This window comes from Capricornis sumatraensis, chromosome 1, assembly GCF_032405125.1.
Source record: "Capricornis sumatraensis isolate serow.1 chromosome 1, serow.2, whole genome shotgun sequence".
Lineage (NCBI taxonomy): Eukaryota > Metazoa > Chordata > Mammalia > Artiodactyla > Bovidae > Capricornis > Capricornis sumatraensis.
This window is the reverse complement of record NC_091069.1, coordinates 106,307-129,966: the sequence shown is the minus strand read 5'-3', so window position 1 is coordinate 129,966 and position 23,660 is coordinate 106,307. Positions and strand designations below refer to the sequence as shown.

At 53.9% G+C, this 23,660-nt stretch overlaps 1 protein-coding gene across 2 annotated transcripts in view; it reads left to right on the top strand.

Moving 5' to 3' along the window:
- Positions 1-23,660, top strand: part of CACNA1B (calcium voltage-gated channel subunit alpha1 B) — a 207,706-nt gene that overhangs the window by 98,381 nt on the left and 85,665 nt on the right. For both annotated transcript variants that reach the window (XM_068979402.1, XM_068979411.1), the window contains exons 14-18: positions 888-1,019; positions 1,479-1,551; positions 14,874-14,991; positions 15,815-15,882; positions 18,825-18,931. In XM_068979402.1, the coding sequence (XP_068835503.1) occupies positions 888-1,019; positions 1,479-1,551; positions 14,874-14,991; positions 15,815-15,882; positions 18,825-18,931 (498 nt within the window). The remainder of the gene's footprint in view (positions 1-887; positions 1,020-1,478; positions 1,552-14,873; positions 14,992-15,814; positions 15,883-18,824; positions 18,932-23,660) is intronic.

The window sequence follows — 23,660 nt, the reverse complement described above, 5'->3', positions numbered from 1 at the left end:
GCTCTTGTCCTGACCTAGACCCTGCTCGTCAGGAGAAGGCTTTCTGGAGTCTTCTAGCCCATCTCTTTTTAACTCTCATGCACCCAGTAAGAGAGTAGTGGGTCTCTGTGACACAGCCCTGGGGACGAGGGTGCAGGGGTGTCCTAGGCCTCTCCCCACGCCAGGGCGGAGGACAGCAAGTGCTAAGGCAGAGAGGTACGTGGCGTGTCTCCCTGGGGCTTGGGCTGTCCTGGGGTTGCAGCTGGAGGGACCCATTACCTAGCAAGCCCACAGCAAGACTTATCCGCAGACTTCAGGGGGCCTGTGAGGCACAGGGGTTCAGCTGAATGAAAGGGCCATGGTCTCTGGGCCCCAGGAGCGTTTGAGGGGTGGGCTGGAGGGGTGTTGAGCCTGGAGGGCTGCTCCGTGCAACGTGGCTCGGGCCCTGGGGGACACCCAAGCCCAGCCGGCTTTGCTGAGGGTGGTGGTGCTGGTGGACGCTCCAGTGCGACCCCTTCTCCTGTGCAGCTAGGACACACAGCTGTGGCCCTCACTCCCTGCGTGCTGGCCTAGGGGAGCTGAGTGTGGCCCCTTCTCCTGTGCAGCTAGGACACACAGCTGTGGCCCTCACTCCCTGCGTGCTGGCCTAGGGGAGCTGAGGGATGCAGGCAGGTGTAGCTGCAAGGGAGGGAGACTGGAGAGCCGGTGTGGGAGGCGCGCGTGAGCCCAGCTCTGAACGTGCAGTCTCTGCCGTCACCCTGGGCCGGGTGGTGGGCTGCAGTGCAGAGGGGGTGTGGGCCCCTGGAGAAAGTGCGTGTGGGGCCCTCAGGGCAAGAGGTGCCAGAAGCCGCAGGCATGGCCCTCGGGGTCCCGGTGTCCTGGTGCACTCAGACCAGGCTGCCCCGCAGGTACTGGAGCTCCCTGCGGAACCTGGTGGTGTCCCTGCTCAACTCCATGAAATCCATCATCAGCCTGCTGTTCCTGCTCTTCCTCTTCATCGTGGTCTTCGCTCTGCTGGGCATGCAGCTCTTCGGGGGACAGTAAGTGAGGCCGGGCCCCTAGGGGCAGGGCCAGGGGACAGCGCTGCTGGACTGCCACCCTGCCTCCCCCACTAAGGCCCCAGGAAGGGCTGCTGGCCCAGACACAGCTTCCAGGTGCCACCCCTCCTGGAGAAGGCAATGGCACCCCACTCCAGTGCTCTTGCCTGGAAAATCCTATGGACGGAGGAGCCTGGAAGGCTGCAGTCCGTGGGGTCGCTAAGAGTCGGATACGACTGAGTGACTTCACTTTCACCTTTCACTTGCATGTATTGGAGAAGGAAATGGCACCCCACTCCAGTGCTCTTGCCTGGAGAATCCCAGGGACGGGGGAGCCTGGTGGGCTGCCGTCTATGGGGTCGCACAGAGTCGGACATGACTGAAGCCACTTAGCAGCAGCAGCCAGCCCTCCTGGGCCCAGTGGACCTGCCTCTGTCTGTCCAAGACCCTTGTTCTTCTCAGGTTCAACTTTCAGGATGAGACTCCGACAACCAACTTTGACACCTTCCCTGCCGCCATCCTCACTGTCTTCCAGGTAAGGCTCCCGGCTCTGGACTAAGTCGCGGCCACGGGGCTTTGTGGGCCCGGGGGAGGCAGCCTGCCGGCAACCCCTCAGTGCCTGCAAGGACACAGGCACAGTGGGCCTCTGGTGTCAAGCCCTGGTTGGGACCCGGCTTGGGAGCGAGCCTGCCAGGGGCAGGTGGATGCCCCAGGAGGCCCTGGCTTCAGTCGTCGCTTAACTGTCTGCCGGAGACCTGGAACTGATTACAGCTGTCTTTGTCCTTTGCAAACACAGCAGAAAGCTGTCCCCAGGCTTCTCCCTCCATGGGCTTGGCCCAGCAGCCCCTCACCTCTCCTTGTATCTGAACATACACTCCCCGCAGCCCCTGGAGGCACGTGGGTCGGGGCCCCATTCTTGGTGGATTCTGTGTTCCCTCCTGAGAACTCTCCTCGTCACAGAGCTATGGCTCCCTTGTGCCTCCACGACGGGCCTCCTCCATGTGATAAGGCAAACATCTCTCTCCCACACAGTGCCCTTGGCCACGTCTGAGACCAAGCAGGACCAGGGCAGGGGTGGGTGCCCATGATGGGGCTTCGAGAAGCCGCCACACCACAGGCAGTCTGGCCAGGGGCTTGCCTGCCCTCAGCCAGTGCTGGAGCCACGGCGAGCATGAGGAGCGGGGACCTGCTGGCCCCCCTCTCAAAGGAAGGGACTTTCCAGCTGACTTTTGAACCACTTGCTGATGGAGTGACTCAGTGTGGTGATTTCACCCCCTGAGCCCTCCCGTCCTGGGGGAGTCCTGCAGCTCCTCCGCCCCCAGGGACAGTGGAGAGCCCTCTCCTTCCAGGGGGCCATCCTCTCCTGGCCTGACAGGACTTCAGACCCTGCGCTGCCACTGCCCACTCCCCACCTGACCCCACCTCAAGTCCTGTGAGCTCAAAGGGCTGGGGTGCCTGTGAGCATGCTGCTGTTCTTGCTTAAGTCTCTGTCAAGGCGCCCACAGATGACACAGGTGACTGTCTAGCCGTTTAAGGTGCCTGAGAGAGTAGTTAGGGCTGGAGGAGGCCGAGTGGATCGCCAGGTACGGGCATGTAATGCCCTCAGGATGGCCCTGGGCCAGTGGCCTGAGCGCCCAGGGTGGAGCCCCTGCTCTGAATGGGGTTGGAGAGGGCACAGGGAGGTGTGTGATGGGGGTGGGATGGAGCGGGAGGACAGCTTGGACTCTGCTCCCAGTGAGGCTGACCCTGTGGAAGAGCGCTGACCGTGCCCACAGGTGGAGTTTCCGTCCTAAGACACGGAAACAGCAGGCGAATGCAGGCGCCTTCAGCCCTCAGATGGCCAAAGGTTAAAGGAAGAGGGGCGCCTCAGAACCAGGAATATCAGGTTACTATGATGAGTAACTGACAATTCTGGAAGCGAAAATACAGCTATTTAAATAAACAGAGGGTGAACTGCACACTGATGTGGTCCTGGTGAGAATGGGGGAGCTGGCAGGCGTGGAGGGCCTGAGCCCACTGCGGCTCAGAGGCGCAGAGAAGGCGCCAGCGACCTTCCAGAAAGAGCCGAGACCTGGACACTGCCCAGTAAAGAGAAAATCTTAAAACCTGTTGTAGAAAGAAGGATTTCCTGTGAAGAATGCCAGTCTGATGGCAGGAGGTTGGGGAAAAGTAACTAGAATTCTGAAGGACAGCTCCTGTTGCTCTAGAGGAGAGCGCGGTCTGAGCTGGAGGAGGCGCACCCAGGAGTTGCGGGAGCCGCGGCCGACTGCTGGGAGCGCTGCAGGCGTGACGCGGGTGGGGCTGCAGCAAGCCAGGGAGGAGCAGAAACCCAGACGGCCTCAGAAATGGGAGAATCCGTGAACAGTGATTGAAAAGTCTACCTATCCTGGCCACCATGCTGGCAGTTTAACAAGTGAATTCTGCCAGCTGTTCACAAATGGTCACTCCAATTTTATACAGATGACTCCAGAGAAGATAGAATGGAGATCCCCCCCTTTATGGACCTGGACTAATTCTGATATGAAAATGCTGGACAAAGACAATATGGCAGAAGAAAAAGTATATGGTACCATCACACAGAGAGAGACAGACATCTGGAGGGGAATAAGGGCCATTCCAACCCGGCTGTCCTTAGAGATTATCTTTACGATCAACGTGAATTTACCCTAGAAATGCAAGATGATTTAACATTAGAAAGTCTATTACTGTAACTCATCATCTTAACAGACTGACGAAGGAAAAGAATGTACCATCAAAAAGAGCATCTGAGCTCCAGTATGTACCTCAGAAAGAGCATCTGAGTTCCAGAATGTACGATCAGAAAGAGCATCTGAGCTCCAGTATGTACCTCAGAAAGAGCATCTGAGCTCCAGAGTGTACCATCAGAAAGAGCATCTGAGCTCCAGAGTGTACCATCAGAAAGAGCATCTGAGTTCCAGAATGTACGATCAGAAAGAGCATCTGAGCTCCAGTATGTACCTCAGAAACAGCATCTGAGCTCCAGAGTGTACCATCAGAAAGAGCATCTGAGCTCCAGAATGTGCCATCAGAAAGAGCATCTGAGCTCCAGAATGTACCATGAGAAAGAGCATCTGAGCTCCAGAATGTAACATCAGAAAGAGCATCTGAGCTCTAGAGTGTACCATTAGAAAGAGCATCTGAGCTCCAGAATGTACCATCAGAAAGAGCATCTGAGTTCCAGAATGTACGATCAGAAAGATCATCTGAGCTCCAGTATGTACCTCAGAAAGAGCATCTGAGTTCCAGAATGTACGATCAGAAAGAGCATCTGAGCTCCAGTATGTACCTCAGAAAGAGCATCTGAGCTCCAGAGTGTAGGATCAGAAAGAGCATCTGAGCTCCAGTATGTACCTCAGAAAGAGCATCTGAGCTCCAGAGTGTACCATCAGAAAGAGCATCTGAGCTCCAGAGTGTACCATCAGAAAGAGCATCTGAGTTCCAGAATGTACGATCAGAAAGAGCATCTGAGCTCCAGTATGTACCTCAGAAAGAGCATCTGAGCTCCAGAGTGTACCATCAGAAAGAGCATCTGAGCTCCAGAATGTGCCATCAGAAAGAGCATCTGAGCTCCAGAATGTACCATGAGAAAGAGCATCTGAGCTCCAGAATGTAACATCAGAAAGAGCATCTGAGCTCTAGAGTGTACCATCAGAAAGAGCATCTGAGCTCCAGTATGTACCTCAGAAAGAGCATCTGAGTTCCAGAATGTACGATCAGAAAGAGCATCTGAGCTCCAGAATGTACCATCAGAAAGAGCATCTGAGTTCCAGAATGTACGATCAGAAAGAGCATCTGAGCTCCAGTATGTACCATCAGAAAGAGCATCTGAGCTCCAGAATGTACCTCAGAAAGAGCATCTGAGCTGCAGAATGTATCATCAGAAAGAGCATCTGAGCTCTAGAGTGTACCATCAGAAAGAGCATCTGAGCTCCAGAATGTACCATCAGAAAGAGCATCTGAGCTCCAGAATGTACCGTCAGAAAGAGCATCTGAGCTCTAGAGTGTACCATCAGAAAGAGCATCTGAGCTCCAGAATGTACGATCAGAAAGAGCATCTGAGCTCCAGAATGTATGATCAGAAAGAGCATCTGAGCTCCAGAATGTACCATCAGAAAGAGCATCTGAGCTCCAGTATGTACCTCAGAAAGAGCATCTGAGCTCCAGAATGTACCATCAGAAACAGCATCTGAGCTCCAGAATGTACCATCAGAAAGAGCATCTGAGCTCCAGAATGTACCATGAGAAAGAGCATCTGAGCTCCAGAATGTACCATGAGAAAGAGCATCTGAGCTCCAGTATGTACCATGAGAAAGAGCATCTGAGCTCCAGTATGTACCTCAGAAAGAGCATCTGAGCTCCAGAATGTACCTCAGAAAGAGCATCTGAGCTGCAGAATGTACCATCAGAAAGAGCATCTGAGCTCTAGAGTGTACCATCAGAAAGAGCATCTGAGCTCCAGAATGTACCTCAGAAAGAGCATCTGAGCTGCAGAATGTACCATCAGAAAGAGCATCTGAGCTCCAGAATGTACCATCAGAAAGAGCATCTGAGCTCTAGAGTGTACCATCAGAAAGAGCATCTGAGCTCCAGAATGTACGATCAGAAAGAGCATCTGAGCTCCAGAATGTACGATCAGAAAGAGCATCTGAGCTCCAGAATGTACCATGAGAAAGAGCATCTGAGCTCCAGTATGTACCTCAGAAAGAGTATCTGAGCTCCAGCAAAAGCACAGCCAAGCACCAGAGTGAGGAGCAGATGGAATGAGATGAGCAAACTGTGCTAATTGTGGAAGCTGGGTGATGAGTGTGTGGGGCTGCATCACACCCTGTGCTCTGTGTGTGTTTGATAAAACCCAGCACTCTTCCAGACAGAAACTCTTAGCAGACTATGCCAGTGTCAGTGGTCTTGGTGCACTAGAATAAGAAAAAAATGAAATAAAATATCTCAGGATTGCCAAGGAAGAAATAAAAATGTCATTATTCACAGATGAAATATTTATGTATTCAGAACACTTGTGTTGTCACTGCAGATGGTGTGGGACAGACAGTTTGGTTATCCATAGAGAAAAAAAGGAAGTTGGATTTCCACCTCGTAGCAGATTTGAAAATCAGCTCAGATGAATTAAGACATAAATGTGAAAAGCAAATTTCAAATTTTAGAATGTAAAGGAGAGCACTGTTCCTAACTGAGGGCCTTCTTAAGGAGAAGATAAAAATGCACAGATCATAAATGAAACCTTTGGAAAATTTGACTATTGAAATACAAATTTCTGCATCCAAAAATTATCATAGAATGTCAGAAAAGTCATCGGCTGGAGCAGATATTTCCACAGTATCAGCCAATAAACAGTGACCAGAATAAATAACCAGCAACCAGAACGAGGCCTTCCCAGGTGGCGCCAGTGGTAAAAAATCCACCTGCCAATGCAGGAGGCTCAAGAGACACAGTTTCCATCTGTGGGTTGGGAAGACCTCCTGGAGTAGGAAACGACAACCCGCTGCAATATTCTTGCTGGGAAATTCCATGGGCAGAGGAGTGTGGCGGGCTACAGTCCATGGGGCTAAAAAAAATCAGACATGACTGAACAACTGAGCAGAGTAAGCAAAATAAATAAAAACTTCCACAAATCAAAAAGGGAAAGCAGCAGCAGGAACATGCCGCAGGAAAGGGCAGAGTGTGTAAGAAGGGACTCAGGGTAGGGAAGTGGGCTGAAGAGTGGACCTGTAAAAGCCATCAGCTAGTACTTGTAGTCAGGGAAATGCAAATGAAACCCACCTCTCAGTCCAGCTGAGATTAAGAAACCTAACGGTCTCAAGTTTTAGAGAAAGTGGACGTGAAGGTCACTCAGTCATGTCCAACTCCTTGTGACTCCATGGACTATACAGTCCATAGAATTCTCCAGGCCAGAATACTGCTGTGGGTAGTCTTTTCCTTCTCCAGGGGATCTTCCCAACCCAGGGATTGAACCCAGGTCTCCCACACTGCAGGCGGATTCTTTACCAGCTGAGCCACAAGGGAAGCCCCAAGTTTTAGAGACGATGTGGAGAAGTGAGGATTCCCTTGTGGTGTTGGTGGGTTGATAGAAATTTGAAATACAAATCGCTTTGGAAACTGACGTCAGGTATCTAACCCACTGGCACTCCCACGGAAGGAGCTCCTGTTGCGGGTGCATGCCCCGGGAGGTCCCTGGCCAAGTGCGCAGAGGCCTGCGAGAGCATCGAGGCTGCATCACACGCGGTGGTGAAACCCTGGAGACCTCTGCGTTGCTCTTCCCCGGGAGAGTGATAAGCGGAGTGTGTGCTGTCCGGGCAGCAGCACCATGAATGAATGGCCTGAAATTAACTATGTTAACATGGGTCAGAAGCAATGTTACTCTTAAAAGAGCAAGATTCAGAATAGTGAAAATCATATGATACTTTTTAATTGACTTTAAAAATTGGAGCAGAGTTGATCTACAGTGTTATGCTAATTTCTGCTGTATAGGAAAGTGACTCAGTTATGCATATACATACATATATATATTCTTTTTTCCATTCTTTCCCATTATGGTTTAGCATATGGTACTATTTAAATAAGGATGAAAACATCTTGTTTCCAAACATACTGTGTAACAATATTGTTTATGGCATATATACAAGTAGAAATGTAAAAGCCTGCATGGGAATGATTAACACCAAAGGCAGGGCCAGGTGGGTGTGGGGAGAGGAGGAATGAGACTGAGGATTTCTACTCAAGGACATTCAGGTACATTTTTTTAATATTAGCTTTACAATTTTTTTTCCCATATTACCTTATACATTGGTGTTAGCCATGAGGAAACGCTAAGCAAATATTGAATGCTTTTATTTTTTTAAACTTTTTTGTATTTTTAAAAATTTATTAATTTTAATCTAAGGCTAATTGCTTTACAGTATTGGTTTGATTTCTTCTATACCTCAGCATCAATTAGCCATTGGTGTACATATGTCCCCTCCCTCTTGAATCCCCTTCCCCTTCAGCTACGTTTTAATGTTTTCTCTCTTAAGCTGGGAGTAGGTACACAGAGCTTTAAATATTATTCATTGTACCTTTCTGAATGTGTGAAATAATACATACTTTAAAATTAAATGAATGCTGCTGCTGCTGCTGCTAAGTCGCTTCAGTTATGTCTGACTGTGCGACCCCATAAATGGCAGCCCACCAGGCTCCCCCGTCCCTGGGATTCTCCAGGCAAGAACACTGGAGTGGGTTGCCATTTCCTTCTCCAATGCATGAAAGTGAAAAGTGAAAGTGAAGTCGCTCAATCGTGTCCAACTCTTCTCGACCCCATGGACTGCAGCCTACCAGGCTCCTCCATCCATGGGATTTTCCAGGCAAGAGTACTGGAGTGGGGTGCCATCACCTTCTCCGAAAAGATAAACTAAGTTAACATTAACCAAGAGAAAGCTGGTGTAATAGTAACATCAGTCAAAATAGAAGGTGAAAAAAGCTTCAGTAAAAAAGAAGAAACTACATTTGCATAACAATAAAGGGCAGCCATGAAATTAAAAGACGCTTACTCCTTGGAAGGAAAGTTATGACCAACCTAGATAGCATATTCAAAAGCAGAGACGTTACTTTGCCGACTAAGGTCTGTCTAGTCAAGGCTATGGTTTTTCCTGTGGTCATGTATGGATGTGAGAGCTGGACTGTGAAGAAGCCTGAGCGCCGAAGAATTGATGCTTTTGAACCATGTTGTTGGAGAAGACTCTTGAGAGTCCCTTGGACTGCAAGGAGGTCCAACCAGTCCATCCTAAAGGAAATCAGTCTTGGGTGTTCATTGGAAGGAATGATGCTAAAGCTGAAGCTCCAGTACTTTGGCCACCTCACGCGAAGAGTTGACTAATTGGAAAAGACTCTGATGCTGGGAGGGATTGGGGGCAGGAGGGGAAGGGGACGACCGAGGATGAGATGGCTGGATAGCATCACGGACTCGATGGACGTGAGTCTGAGTGAACTCAGGGAGATGGTGATGGGCAGGGCGGCCTGGTGTGCTGCGATTCGTGGGGTCGCAAAGAGTCTGACACGACTGAGCGACTGAACTGAGCTGAACTGAAAGGGAAGATTCAGTGTAAGAACATGGCTCCCCAAAGCAAAGACTGACAGAATTAAAAAGAGAAATAAAAAGTCCACTCTCTTTTCAGGGATATATATTTCCAGCAAGCTGAAGAATGAAGCTGATGAGATTAGAAAGGATACCAGCTGGTGCCTACAAGAGCTTGCACAACTGACAGTGGGTAAAACGCTCATTTGGGGGCACAGAGAGCTTCTACAGAGACGGATCGCTCGTTAAGTCACTCAGGAAACCCCTACAAGTATTAAAGAATTGCTCTCCTACAGTGGACATGCTTCTTATAAAAAACAAGTTTTACTTATTTACTTAAAATTTGGCCACACTCTGTGACACGTGGGATCGTATTTCCCTGTCCAGGGACCGAATCTGCCCCCCTGGATTGGAACGTGGCGTCTTAACCACTGCACCACCAGGGAGGTCCCAGAGCACATCCTTGGCATTACTTAAATAAATACAGACCACCAGTAAACAATCACGTAAACTTGTCCCCGTATTTGGAAGCTGAAGGGTTGTGTTGAAGAAGACATCACAGTGGATACCACGGAATACTTAGGACTGGATAATAATTAGCAAAACTTAGAGGATGAGTTTGAAGCAACGCTTAGAGAAAGATTTAAAATCTTAGAAGCAACTATCAAAATAAGAAAATGACTGAAAATAAGAGAATGGCTGAAAATAAATATGTTAAATACTTATCTTAAAAACTAAAAAAAAAGAATAATAAAGTAAACCAAAGAGAAACTGAAAGCAGGAAAAAATAATGCTAAGAGCAGAAGTTAGTGAAACAGGAAACTGACATACCGAGATAACAAGATCGTAAAAGCTCATTATCAGAAAGTGCACGGGCATCCAGCCACGTCTGCCTCTTTGCGGCCCATTGGACTGTAGCCCTCTGAGGGCTACAGATGTGTACAGATGTGTATCCTTCAGGGATGGCAGCACCAGGCATTTCTGGGTTGGTGTCTCAAAGTGTCTTCAGTGTGTGACAGGTGTCCTGGAGGCCTGTGTTAGGACAGTAAGTGTCAGAAGGTCAGATACCATCTGAGCCTCCTGGCTCCACTTCAGAGCTCTCTCCCTCCATAGCTCTGTGAGGCAGGGGCTTTGTTTTGTCCTCTGATGCGCAGAAGTGCCTGAAGGTTGCCTGGCACGCAACAGGCACTCTGCTTGCTCAGTGAAGGTAGATGCAAGTAGTCTGAAATAAAGTATTCAAAGTCAAATCCAATTCTGTATAAAGTAGAACCTCATGGCTAAACTTCACGTATCTCAGTAATATAGTAATTTGTCAATGTAATTTCCTGATCGCTACATGTTAAAGAGAAAAATAAGCATATCAATAGATGTAGAAAGTAAAATGTCGACATTATGATGAAAAACATGTTCTACAAAGAACTTAAAATACTAAGGACTCAAAAACAAAAAAAGCAACCCCTAACAAGCCCACAGCTAGGTGGGACAGCTAATATGGGTGAGCTTCCTTTTTGAAGGGACAGAAATGTTCTAAAATTGACTGTGGTAGTGGTTGCATATATGTGTGAATGTACTAAAAACCACTGAACTGTACACTTTAAGTGACTGATTTATATGATATGTTAACTCTATCTCTTAATTTCTTCTAAGAATCCCTTAGAAGAAATGGAGTAGCCCTCATAGTCAACAGAAGAGTCCAAAATGCAGTACTTGGATGCAGTCTCAAAAATGCCAGAATGATCTCTGCTCGTTTCCAAGGCAAACCATTCAATATCACAGTAATCCAAGTCTATGCCCAATCCCTAATGCCGAAGAAGCTGAAGTTGAACATTTCTATGATGACCTACAAGACCTTCTAGAACTAACACCAATAAAAGATGTCCTTTTCATCATAGGGGACTGGAATGCAAAAGTAGGAAGTCAAGAGATACCTGGAGTAACAGGCAAGTTTGGCCTTGGAGTACAAAATGAAGCAGGACAAAGGCTAACAGAGTTTTGCCAAGAGAACACACTGATCACAGCAAACACCTTCTTCCGACAACACACGAGATGACTCTACACATGGACATCACCAGATGGCCAACACCAAAAACCAATTGATTATATTCTTCACAGCCGAAGATGGAAAAGCTCTATACAGTCAGCAAAAACAAGACTGGGAGGTGACTGTGGCTCAGATCATGAACTCCTGTTGCCAAATGCAGACTTAAATGAAGAAAGTAGGGAAAACCAGCAGACCATTCATGGATGACCTAAATCAAAGTGGAAGTAACAGATAGATTCCAGGGATTCGATCTGACAGACAGAGTGCCTGAAGAACCTTGAACAGAGGTTCGTGACATTGTACAGGAGACCGTCCATGATCAAGACCATCCCCAAGGAAAAGAAATACAAAAAGGCAAAATGGTTGTCTGAGGAGGCCTTACAAATAACTGAGAAAAGAAGAAAAGTGAAAGGCAAAAGAGAAAAAGAAAGATATATTCATCTGAATGCAGAGTTCCAAAGAATAGCAAGGAGAACTAAGAAAGCCTTCCTCAGCGATCAGTGCAAAGAAATAGAATGAAACAACAGAATGGGAAAGACTAGAGATCTCTTCAAGAAAATTAGAGATACCAAGAGAACATGTCATGCAAAGATGGGCTCAGTAAAGAACAGAAATGGTATGGACCTAATGGAAGCAGAAGATATTAAGAAGATGTGGCAAGAATACACAGAAGAACTGTACAAAAAAGATCTTCACGACCCAGATAACCATGATGGTGTGATCACTCACCTAGAGCCAGACATCCTGGAGTCCAAAGTCAAGTGGGCCTCAGGAAGCATCACTACGAACAAAGCTAGTGGAGGTGACGGAATTCCAGTTGAGCTATTCCAAGTCCTAAGAGATGATGCTGTTAAAGTGCTGCATTCAATATGCCAGCAAATTTGGGAAACTCAGCAGTGTCCACAGGACTGGAAAAGATCAGTTTTCATTCCAATCCCAAAGAAAGGGAATGCCAAAGAATGTTCGAACTACCACACAATTGCACTCATCTCACACATTAGCAAAATAATGCTCAGAATTCTCCAAGCCAGGCTTCAGGAGTATGTGAACCGTGAACTTCCCAGATGTTCAAGCTGGATTTAGAAAAGGCAGAGGAACCAGAGATCAAATTGCCGACATCCGTTGGATCATTGAAAAAGCAGAATTCCAGAAAAACATCTGCTTTCTTGACTACACCAAAGCCTTTGATTGTGTGGATCACAAGAAACTATGGAACATTCTTCAAGAGATGGGAATACCAGACCGGCTTATCTCCTGAGAAATCTGCATGCAGGTCAAGGAGCAACAGTTAGAAACGGAAATGGAACAATGGATGGGTCCAGGTTGGGAAAGGAGTACATCAAGGCTGTATGTTGTCACCTTGCTTATTTCACTTCTCCTTGGAAGAAAAGCTGTGACCAACCTAGACAGCATGTTAAAAAGCAGAAACATTACCTTGCCTACAAAGGTCCATCTAGACAAAGCTATGGTTTTTCCAGTAGTCCTGTATGGATATGAGAGTTGGACCATAAAGAAGGCTGAGTGCCGAAGAACTGATGCTTTTGAACTGTGGTGCTGAAGAAGACTCTTGAGAGTCCCTTGGACTTCAAGGATATTCAACCAGTCCATCCTAAAGGAAATCAGTCCTGAATATTCATTGGAAGGACTGAAGCTGAAACTCCAATACTTTGGCCATCTGATGTGAAGAAGTGACTCGTTGGAAAAGACCCTGGTGCTGGGAAAGATTGAAGGCAGGAGGGGAAGGGGATACCATGGATGAGATGGTTGGATGGCATCACCGACTCGATGGACATGCGTTTGAACGAGCTCTCTGAGTCGGTGATGGACAGGCATGCTTCAGTCCAAGGGTTGCAAAGAGTTGGACATGACTGAGGGACTGAATGAACTATATCTAAATAAAACTGTTATTTTAGAATGACGGTAGCAAACATTGCAGATAAAAGATTGTTGACGGTGAATTTCATGTGCAACGTGACTGGACCATGGGGTGCCTGGATTGGACACTATTTCTGGGTGTTTCTGGATGACATGAACGTTTGAACTGGAGGACTGAGAAAGCAGATATGGGAGCCTCATCCAGCCCACTGAAGGCATGGAGTAAGGGACAGTCCACTCTTGCTGCCCAAATATGTTTGAGCTGGGACAGTCGGTTTCTCTTGCCCTTGGACTCAGATTTGGGCTGAAACTTACACCGTCATCTCTCCCCATCAGCTGTGGGTCTTGGGACTTACTCTCCATAATTACAAGATAAGATATACCTAGACATCTCCTATCGCTTTTGTTTCTCTGGAGAACTCAGACTAATACAGGTTGAAAGCATTATGACTGAAGAAAAACCAAGGGTAGCTAGTATTCAGGCAGTTGAAGTCAATGTAATAAGGAAAAGGAAGAGATAGGAGGACTGGAAAGGAATAGACAAATGATGTGATTACATAGAAACCCAGGGAATCAGTTAGCAATAATGAGAGAATTCACCAGTGCTGCTGAACACAAGAGAAGGATTTGAAAGACAGAGCTTTTCTGTATCCCTGTATTGCTAAGTTAGAATATTCAACTAAAATGAAAGATTTCATTTACCGTAGTTACAAAAGCTATGAGTTACCCAGAAATAAATCCACAGGAAATATGCAAGACTTACATGTGAAATTGTAACTTGTTATTAAAAGACCTGAAGAACTGAAAACAAAGGTTTTAGAATGGGAAGCCTTATAGTTGTAAAGGGGTCAGTTCTGCCTAATTTAATCAGTGATTCAAATCCCAGCAGAACTTCTCTTGGCATTCAGCATGTCAATTCTGTGGGACAGTAAATATCCAAAAATAGCAAAAGCAGCTCAGGGTGGAGTGATCGGCCCCACTGTGTGTCAAGGCTCACTATGAAGCTACCACAATGAAGATCAGAAAGACGGGTGGACGTGTGGAAGGGCCTGTGCAGCGCTTTCCAGGGACGGTGGGCTTACGTGTCCACATGGGTCGACTTCAGGGAGGCAACGGCGAATGAACAGAACCGTGTGTGTAGCCTGGCGCTTTTCTCTGCACGTTTGGAGCACACATGGTATATTGTGTGTGTACATGTGTGTGGTGTAGATGGGAGCGCACCCCAGGTTCGTGATTGCGGTTGCCCGTCAAGGGTGATCATGGGCGATGGGACCTGATGCAAACATGATGAAATGCCAGCAGTCTCCATCTTGAGTGGTGGACGCAGGAGAGTCTGTTATCTTATCCCCTTGCACTTTTCCAAAATACAAGTGAAAATGAGACCCGTTTCCTGATGGGGCAAGGATTGTGTGTAGCCGCCCTCATAGCCTGGACCCACTGGACTGAGGAGGTAGCAACCTGGAAGGTCAGAGGCTGAGGCTGCTGCCTGGCCTTGAGAGCTCATGCCGCCCCTGAGCCCTGGGCTCCTCACCTGCGTGGCAGTGACCTGTCAGCTGGGGACGTGGGGAGCCCACCAGGCGGACCCCACTGGGCTGACCCCACGCAGCCCAGTGCCGGTCTCCTCGCCTTTGCTCGCCTTCTCTCCCTAGAGCTCCCTTTCCATTCTTGGTAGAGGCTCAGCCCAGCCATGGCCCTTCTGGAAGTTTCTTTAGAGGCCCCTGGGCTGCCTTGTGTGTCATCCAAGAACCTGTGTGTGCACACGCGTGTGCCCTGGGCTCAGCTGTCTCTCCCTGGGCAGGTGTGTGGGCGCTGGGGGCTGTGGGATGCGCCTGGGTGCTCTCCCTCCCTTCCTCCGCAGATCCTGACTGGGGAGGACTGGAATGCGGTGATGTACCATGGGATCGAATCACAAGGTGGAGTCAGCAAGGGCATGTTCTCGTCCGTGTACTTCATTGTCCTGACGCTGTTTGGGAACTGTATCCTCTGTGGGCTGGGCGAGGGGGTAAGTGCCTCCTGGGTCCCTCTCCTCCTCTCCCACCATGGTGGGGTGGGAAAGGAGGACTCGGGGAAAGACATGAGCTTTGAGCCTGAGGGCAGCTGTTTGTTTTGTCTTCACTTTAATTTAAATCAATAATTAGGTTTTGGCACCAAGCTTTTAAAAAGCCTCCCCCTGGTAGGAATGAATCTGCAGGGGAGCACAAGGGAAGGCCCTGTGTGGAGGGCGCTCCTCGGGCTTGTGTCTGGAGTCGGGAGGGGGCTCTGCAGGGTCAGGGCAAGCCCAGCTGGGGAGGCTCTGCAGCAGGCGCCCCCGTCCTGCCTGACTGGAGGGTTTCCCTGCGGCTGGACCCCGCGGGGCACGACCCCCATCCTGCCCTCTGGGCGTGGCAAGGCCTCTGGGTTGCCGCGGCTTTGGGCAGTGCCGGGAGGCAGCACCTGGCCTCAGTGTGCTGTCTCATGGGCCTGCTGCAGCCCTGCATAGGTCTGCCCATGAGGCGGAACCCTGGGGTGTGGCTCCCCTTGAGCCCCAGGGTATTGATGCGGCCTTGCCAGACAGGGGGCCCTGAGCTACAAGGTCACCTACCCAGAGGTTGCATCAAGGAGGCTAGGGGGCCGCCGTCTAGCAGCTGGGCTGGGCTGTGTCTGACGGGGGCTGACGTGGCTGGAGGGTTGGGAGATCGGGGGACACCCAGGAAGGAGGCAAGGCTGGCCAGGACCTGGGAAGATGTTGCGTGGAGGAAGCCGTGGCCTGCCCGTGGGGAGGCTGGGGCATAGACGTCCTTCCTTAGCTGGAGCCACCAGACACCCTGCTGAATGTCTTCCTGGCCATCGCTGTGGACAACCTCGCCAATGCTCAGGAGCTGACCAAGGTACGTGGGTGGGTGCACACCTGCGGCCCAAGGATGGGTGGATGGGGTCAATCCATGCCACTCTGGAGAGGCTGCGGCGTCATGAGGGGGGCCAGGTCCTGCTTTAGGAACGTGTGGCCGCTGTCCAGGGGCTCTCCTCAAGTCCTGGATATGCAGGGATGTGGGGGCACTGAAGAGGCAGGGGACACTGTGCCAGGAAGGGGGGTGACTGTGAGGGCCACTTCTGGGAAGTCAAGACCTGGGAAGGATGGCCAGAAAAACAGGAGGCCGCGTGGGAGCAGGAGGTGGCCCACAGGGGACGCAGCACAGAGGCAGGCCCGGATGGTGGGGGTGTGGCTGCCCTGGGCTCAGGACTGAAGGGCACGGTGGCCTCAGTGTGTGAAGTGGCGGCTGTGTCCTCTCAGAGTGAGAGCCATCGTGAGGTGGGCCCTAGGGTCTAAACACCCTAGAGGGCAGTCAGGGGACCCTGTGGTCATCCCCAGGAGGGGAGGGTCCCTTATGTCCATCCCCAGATGGTGAGGGGACCCTGTGACCCTCTCTGGGAGGGGAGGGCACGCCTGTGTTTGCTCTCCTGTGTGAATGGCTGAGCTCGAGTGGTCCTGCCCTTGTGTGGTGCTGCCCTCGGATTCTGGGCCAGGCTGGTGGCTGGAGGAGCAGCTGGTGTCTGTTCCCAGCACGTCCGCACCCAGTGGGACGGCTTTCTTTCCAGGCTGTGCCCCGCGGGAGCCAGCTAATAGTCATCTCGCATCCCTGAGCCTGTGGGGGATGTGATCACACACGTCTCCCCATGGCATCCCTCCGGATGGTGCAGTGTACTCTCATGCTGTCTGTCCCGGATGGTGCAGGCCGCCCGCCGTTTCAGCCTCAGGCTGGCGCTTTGACAAGCCTAGCTGCTGGCATGAAGGGGCTGTGGTTCGGAGGCCTGAGGACGCTCTGACCCTCCCGGGCACGCACCTGCTGTCAGTGTGCGTGTGCCTGGGTGCACACCTGTGTGTCTGTCTGTGCGCTCGCCCCCACTGTCCCTGATAGCCACCCACTCAGTCCTGCACGTCCCAAGACTCTTAACACTGCCCCTGCTCTGGGGCTTGACTGGGGTCTCCCCTGGGGAAGCCGGGCTCTGGACGTCTCTGCAGGCCGCAGAGGCTCTGGTGTCCATGTGCTCCTGGCCCTGCCTCCCCACCTGGCCCCCTGGGAAGAATGTTCCCCCAGGGGCTCATGGGTACGCCCGCCTCTGCCTCCGCTCGACTGGGCTGGGCTGTGCCTGTGGGGCTGGACTCCTCCCTTCCTCTGAGGGTCGGGAATCCCCCTGGCCTGCCTATTAGGGCTGTCAGTCAGTTGGACTGAATCTCGCAATCCAGGAGCGGCTGGAGAGTGGCCCAAGGCCCTGGCTGGGGGGGCTGGTGCAGCCACAGAGCACTTCTGGCATCAGGATTTCTGGAGCCCCGTGAACCAGGGGTGCTCAGCAGCCTTGGTGGTCTGGCAGCAGCTGTCCTGAGCTTGAGGTCAAAGCTCTCACTGCCCGTTCAGGGTTGCCAGTGGGAGGGCATGCTGACAGGCTGGGGCCCTGTGTCCGTGCCTGGACACCCTGGGTGGTGGCCCCTTTGGACAGACTGCCCTAACCCAGGGGTCCTCTCCCTTTCGGAGGCGGACGTGGAGGCCTGTTTGAGTCAGGCTCTGGGCACTCCTGGGCCGGCCAAGGGTCCCAAAGAGTGGGGCTTGGTGCTCCCTCCTCTGTGCTCCCACTAATACACGGCGGTGTCACTTGTGTTTGAAGTGGAAAAGAACTCACGTCAAGTGTGTAGAACAGCCACTGGAGTGACTTGAGGGCCATGAGCCAGGGTGCAGCCCGGAGCTGGAGGAGGGGGCGTCCCTCGGGGGCTTCGTGGTGGGCCTGGTTCTGCTGCCCTCTTGGCCCTGAAGCCGGAAGCTCTCTTCTCTATGGTGGGAAATGTACAGACAGCTCACAGGGGCTTAGTTGCCATTACTGTGCCCCTAAAAGCAAATTCACATGTTTGGGATGTGTTGGGAATGCCATCTTCCAGAGGAGCCAGGTGGGCCTGGGGCTGGGGTCTTGAGGGAAATAAGGGTGGTCCCAGTGATGTAGCTGGACCACACGGAGACTGGTGGGCCTGTAGACTCAGCCTAGAGCTCTCAGCCTAGAGATCTGAGGAGCAGAACATTTTGGTTTTGCCTGGTGACGTGGGCTCGGGCTGGAGGGTCCGTCCTCTTCTGCGTGGAGTGGGCAGAGGTGGGCCAAGGCGTCTGCTCAGGCGTCACATGCTGGCCCGGGGGCAGAGAGCCTTGGGGCTCTTCTCGAGGAACTCAGTGAGGAATCCAACCCACGGTCAGGTGCAGTCACCGCCGGGGATGGGTGGTCGGAGGTGACCTGGTGGGTCCGGGTGGGGAAGCTCTGAGGTTTTGAGGTGGCCCTGCTAGACACCCCTGGGGAGGGCTCCCGTGGGCGGTGCTGAGGGGCACCCGGGCTCAGGGCGGCCAGCTGCCCCTTGTGCTGGCTCACTGCTCTGGGGCAGAGACGGACTTCGTTCCAGTGAGACAACTGCTGGGGGTAGGCAGGAGGGGGAGCAGGTGGGAATAGAGAGGTGGGTTTGCCTTTCACCAGAATGAGACTGACACGCAGGAATGTGCTCCTGGGCTGGAGCTCCAGAGCGGCACTGTCAGCGGTGAGCACGTGGGGCAGGGTGCTGACTGGGAACTGTTGCCTGCGGAGATGGGCCTAGCAGGGGTGTCTGGAGCCTGGGTGGGTCGTGCTGAGGCAGGAGCCAGCTGTCTGGCCTGTGGCTCAGAGGGTGGGAAGGACTCAGAGGCTCTAGGAGGAAGAGCTGGTGGCGTGAGAGGAGGTCAGGTGGGGCTGAGGCTTCTGTGGAGTCTCAGAGTGGACACAGCACTCTCAGCTAGCTACGCTTTCCTGTCTGTCCAAACAGGACGAAGAGGAGATGGAAGAAGCGGCCAATCAGAAGCTCGCTCTGCAGAAGGCGAAAGAAGTGGCGGAAGTCAGCCCCGTGTCTGCCGCGAACATCTCCATTGCCGCGTAAGGCTCTCGGGGCGGTCACGGGGTGGTGGCAGGGCTGCTGTAGAGCCCAGCTCCTCCTGGGGCTTCTAGGGAGGGGCCCTTGCCTTGACGGGAGCCTCTCAGGACACAGCCCTCCCCAGAAGCCGAGATGGGCCTTTGAGCAGAGACCACCAGGTAGAGCCTCTGGCTTCTCCCTGCTGGGATGAGAGCAAGGTGTTGGCAGCGCTGTGGGTGGGGGTGGCCTGCTGAAGGTGGTCCCCCTGGACAGTCCTGGGCGGCTCCAAGGAATTAGTCTGTCTGACTTAGGCTCAGTTTGTCATAAAGGTGCTTTGTGAGGCGAAAGATTCAACATGGTACTTCAGCAGCCCAAGAGTCTTAGCACAGTTTCCCGAAGTACCTTTGAGATTTTGGTGTTGGGACAGAGGGCAAGAGGTGGCCTCTCTGATGAGAGGAGATCAGGTGGGGCTGAGACTTCCGTGAGGCCTCCAGGCGTGTTGCAGGAGCACCGCTGCTGTGCTATGGGCTTCACGTTGGGGCAGAGCACCCAGCCCAGGGCTGGAAGCGGCAGTGGCCGGGGGGAGCTTGGCTCCCGGGGAGGAGGCAGGAAAGTCTGGCCCTGAGTCTGGTCACTGGGTGACCGCAAGAGAGCACAGGCGGGTTGGGGCCAGACCGAGTCCACCTGGAGCCTCCAGTCTTGCCTCCAGCCCCACGCTCACCACCCTCCCAGCCGCTTGGGCTCCCGGGGCTGACCCATGGGCCCTCGCTCTGCAGCTGTGCCCCTCTGCTGTGCTGACTGAGGTCAGAGGGCTGGGGCAGCCTCAGGCCCTTCCGTGGTGAGGCAGGCGTCAGTGCTGAGAGCTCTGGTGGGGGTGAGTCTGTGGAAGTGTGCACTTGCGTGGGTGAGGCAGGCGTCAGTGCTGAGAGCTCTGGTGGGGGTGAGTCTGTGGAAGTGTGCACACGCGTGGGTGAGGCAAGCGTCAGTGCTGAGTGCTCTGGTGGGGGTGAGTCTCTGAAAGTGTACACACGCGTGGGTGAGGCAGGCGTCAGTGCTGAGAGCTCTGGTGGGGGTGAGTCTGTGGAAGTGTGCACATACGTGGGTGAGGTTCATCTTAGCAGCTCGGTCTCGCTTGGAAGCCACAGGGCCGTGGCCTGTTTTCTAGCAGGGCACTTGCAGAGGTCCTGTCTGTACGGTGACCAGAGGTGGTAGGTAGCCTGTGTGGGAGAAGAAGTGAAGGGAGGTCCCAGGCCCTGGGAGTGAAGCCGGGGGGCAGGGCCTGCAGGGAGTGAAGGTGGGGGCGGGGGGCAGGCCCTGGGAGTGAAGCCGGGGGGCAGGGCCTGCAGGGAGCCAGGCAGGAGACAGCTGCCCCTGCTCCACCAGCTGCTGGGGCCTTGGTGCCCAGTTGTCCTGGAGTCTTGTTGTCTGGCCAGTGCCCCTGCTCTGTCTGCTTGGTCCTGGGCTTACAGCGACCTTGGGGACTTCCTGTCACAGCCTCTTCTCCCACACTGTGTAAGCTGCTGGCAGTCTGCATGGAGGATGTGGCGGTGGCTGCGCGGTGTATCCGCGTGGGCCTTGTGTGGTTTCTGTGTACCGTTTGCCTTCAGGCTTCTCTGGAGGGGAGTGCGATGTCCTGTGTCCCCTGCTGCTGGCCAGGGCTGCCCGCTCCTTGGGAATGTGCGGTAGGGCGTCCACCCCCACCTGGGCAGAGGCCCCAGAGAGGTGGGGCCTCCCGCACAGCCACAGGGAGCTTGTCTGGACACCAGAAAGGGAGGGCTGGACGCTCTTCCTGTTTCTCCGCCCCCGCCCTGTTCAGGACGCTGCTGTGCAGAAACCAGGCTGTGGCCCTGTGTCCCCAGGGCCTGGGGGACACTTGGTGCTCCCCTCACAGCAGGCCCTGAGCTCGGTGCCGACCTGTCCACGCTGCGGCCAACCTGGGGTGTGTCCAGGAGCTGGCCCCTGGGTCCTCCTGTGGGTTCTGCAGGCCCGCCCAGGATGCAGCTTTGGGTCCTCAGATGCATGTACAGGGGCTCTGATGTGACCCCCCTGAGGTCCCGTTCCCTGGAGGAGGTCTGGCCTCAGGCACGGGGGTGGGGGTGAGGCCGCTGTGCGTGGCTGTTCATCTTCCTCCGTCCGCTGAGGCATCTGAGGGCGGGGCGTCCGTCTGTCCATCCGCCCGGTTCTCTGCTCCACTGGCAGCACCAGCCTCTCACGGCCACTTCTCTGTCTGAGCTGCTGAGGTGGGGGCACAGGGTGTCCCCCGCCAAGCCTGCCCCCCAGGCTGTGCTGTGCGGCTTGTGCGACGGGGCCTGGCGAGATGCGCTGTGTGGGCCTCGGGTGCTCGGGGCAGTTTTAGGTTCTGATGTTTGAAGGGCTCCGTGGACCTTGCCTGAGACTCTGCGCTGGCCCCTCCTGGGGGGTGCCTGAGTCACTTGAGCCTCCGTGGGACCCCAGTGTGTGCGGCTGCAGGGGAGTCTTCTCAGGCTCCTCGGAGGGGGGACACTCAGGCCGACACGGTCGTCCGAGTTCTCAGCTGCCTCAGGAGCGCTGTGCCCGTGGCCCCTCCTGCACACGTGTTCACACTCACACCCACTCTTGATGTCCACAGTTTCAGTCACACTCACACACACTCCCAAGGTGGCACACTTGGTCATGCGCACTGCTGTGCTCACTCTTGGACACGTGTGTCTCTCTGCATGCAGGGTCAGCAGGCCCGTGAGTAGTTCTGAGCTTCTCACATGTTTGTCGACAGCCTTGAGAAGGCAGAGTTGGGTACCCACCTGGTCCTCCCCTGGGGATGCTACCTTGCAGGGAAGTGACTGTAAAGAGATCTCTGGTTTCTCTCTGTTGATTTTGGAAAAGCTTCTAGAAAGACACTCACGGGAAGATGGGCTGGTGATGGAACCTGTTTGCCCCTGGGAAGGGTGGTGGTGAGTGGGAGGTAATGACTCAGAGCCTGGGCAGCCTTGGCTGGGGGCCAGGCACAGTGGTCAGGAAGCCGGGCCCAGGCAAGGCCGCAAGCAGGTAAGGTCCCTGTGTCAGCCATCTCGGCTCCGTCTTGAAGGGGTTAGTGGTCCCCAGCGTTGGGGGATGGAGGCACCAGGTCCTCCAGCCCAGGAGGGCTGTCGAGGGAGGTGCCTGCTCTTCCGGCCCTGCTGCCCTTCCAGGGGCGGTGGGCACAGAGCTGGGCCGGTCGGCTCCAGGTGACCTTCCTGCCCTCCACCCATGGTGGCTGCTGCTCTGCTGGGCGTGCGCGCTCCCTCAACGTCTCCTTTATCCCGAGGTCTCGGCTGGTGTCGCTCTGACAGAAGCGCCCCTGGCCTCCGGCCTGGATGCACTGCCCTGACCCGGCGCGGCTCGCGCGTATTCTGGCGTCTCTCAGGACTCTCCCTGGCGGCCTCACTCCTGCTCTGTTCTGTTTCTTGCATGTGCAGTTTTGTAAAGCAAACTCGAGGCACTGTAACTCGCAGCTCATCCGTCTCCAGCGTAAACTCACCGTGAGTCTCTGCTACGACTCCCGTCTGTGGCTTCGTGACAACCTCCCGCCAGCACCTTTGCCCCAGCTCTGCTTTCCCACTTCACGTCATTCGCTTCAGGGGGCAGCTCCAGGCCCACCCCCGCGCCCCGCTGGGGACCCAGGCGCGCGTCCTGGCGCCCTCGCATCCTGCTCAGCCCGCTCTCGGGATCGGGCTCTCCGAGCTCAGCCCCCGCTCCTCTCCTGGTCTGTCCTCTTTGCTGTCTGCCCCTGTGTGGTCACTCTGGCATCTTGAGCGGTCTGCATTTCCTGAGGTGACCACCACGGGGAGCCGCTGGGCTGTCTCCTTGCAGCTCCTGTGAAGTAGAGGGTCCTCAGGGGCTCAAGGCATATGTGGGGCCCTCCTGCTCCAGCCTGCCTTACCTGGGAGGGGACGTCTCTGTGATCCTTAGGAAGCTCTAGCGAGAGCAGAGCTGCTGCTTGTTTGCAAGGCTGCAGAGACAGGGAGAGCCTGAGGTGGGGCCACAGGAGCACCGAGGGGGCCCCGCTGGGGGGGGTGACACCAGTCTGACCGTCCTCAGGGGCTCTTCCTGCAGGTTAGAAGTCCCTGGGGATGGCCAGGTGCCCTCTCTGTGTCCTGGTGCTGACTGGCGCTCCTGGGGTCCCTGAGCTCCATCCCCCTGTTGCTGGGCAGCACAGAGCTGGGCTTGGTACGGCCACAAGAATGCAGAGCTGCTGGTTGTCGGGCCCCTGACGCCCACAGGGTAAGAGGCTGGGGCCTAAATGATCTACCCCAGTGTTGTTCCTGGGCTGCTTCTGCTTGTCACAGCTGGGGGTGACAGCTTCCTCAGCGCAGAGACCTCAAAGCAGGGCCGTGCCACAGAGGCTCCTTCTGAGTCCCGTCAGCACGTGGCTGAACTCAGCTCTGCAGGCAAGCCGGGCTGGAACGTGGTGGGGCAGCTCCTCCCTGGGCCTCCTTCAGGGAGGCCTTCGCCTGGGTCTGAGCCGCCTGCCACTCTGCACGGGGGGTCTCTTGTACGTCCTGAGCTGCTTGGGAGCTTGGTGGAGAGGCATGGGGTGGGAGGCTTACTGGCCACAGTGTGCCGTGTGTCAGGCAGAGCAGGCACAGAGAGGCCCGCAGGCAGCACCCCAGCAAGGCTCAGACCCCGAGGCACGTCCGGAGAGGCAGCCGTGCAGCCTGCTGGGTGGGCACAGCTAGTCCCAGGGGGCGGAGGCCCAGAGTGGCAGCAGCCCAGCGGGGGCGGGGCTGGGCAGGT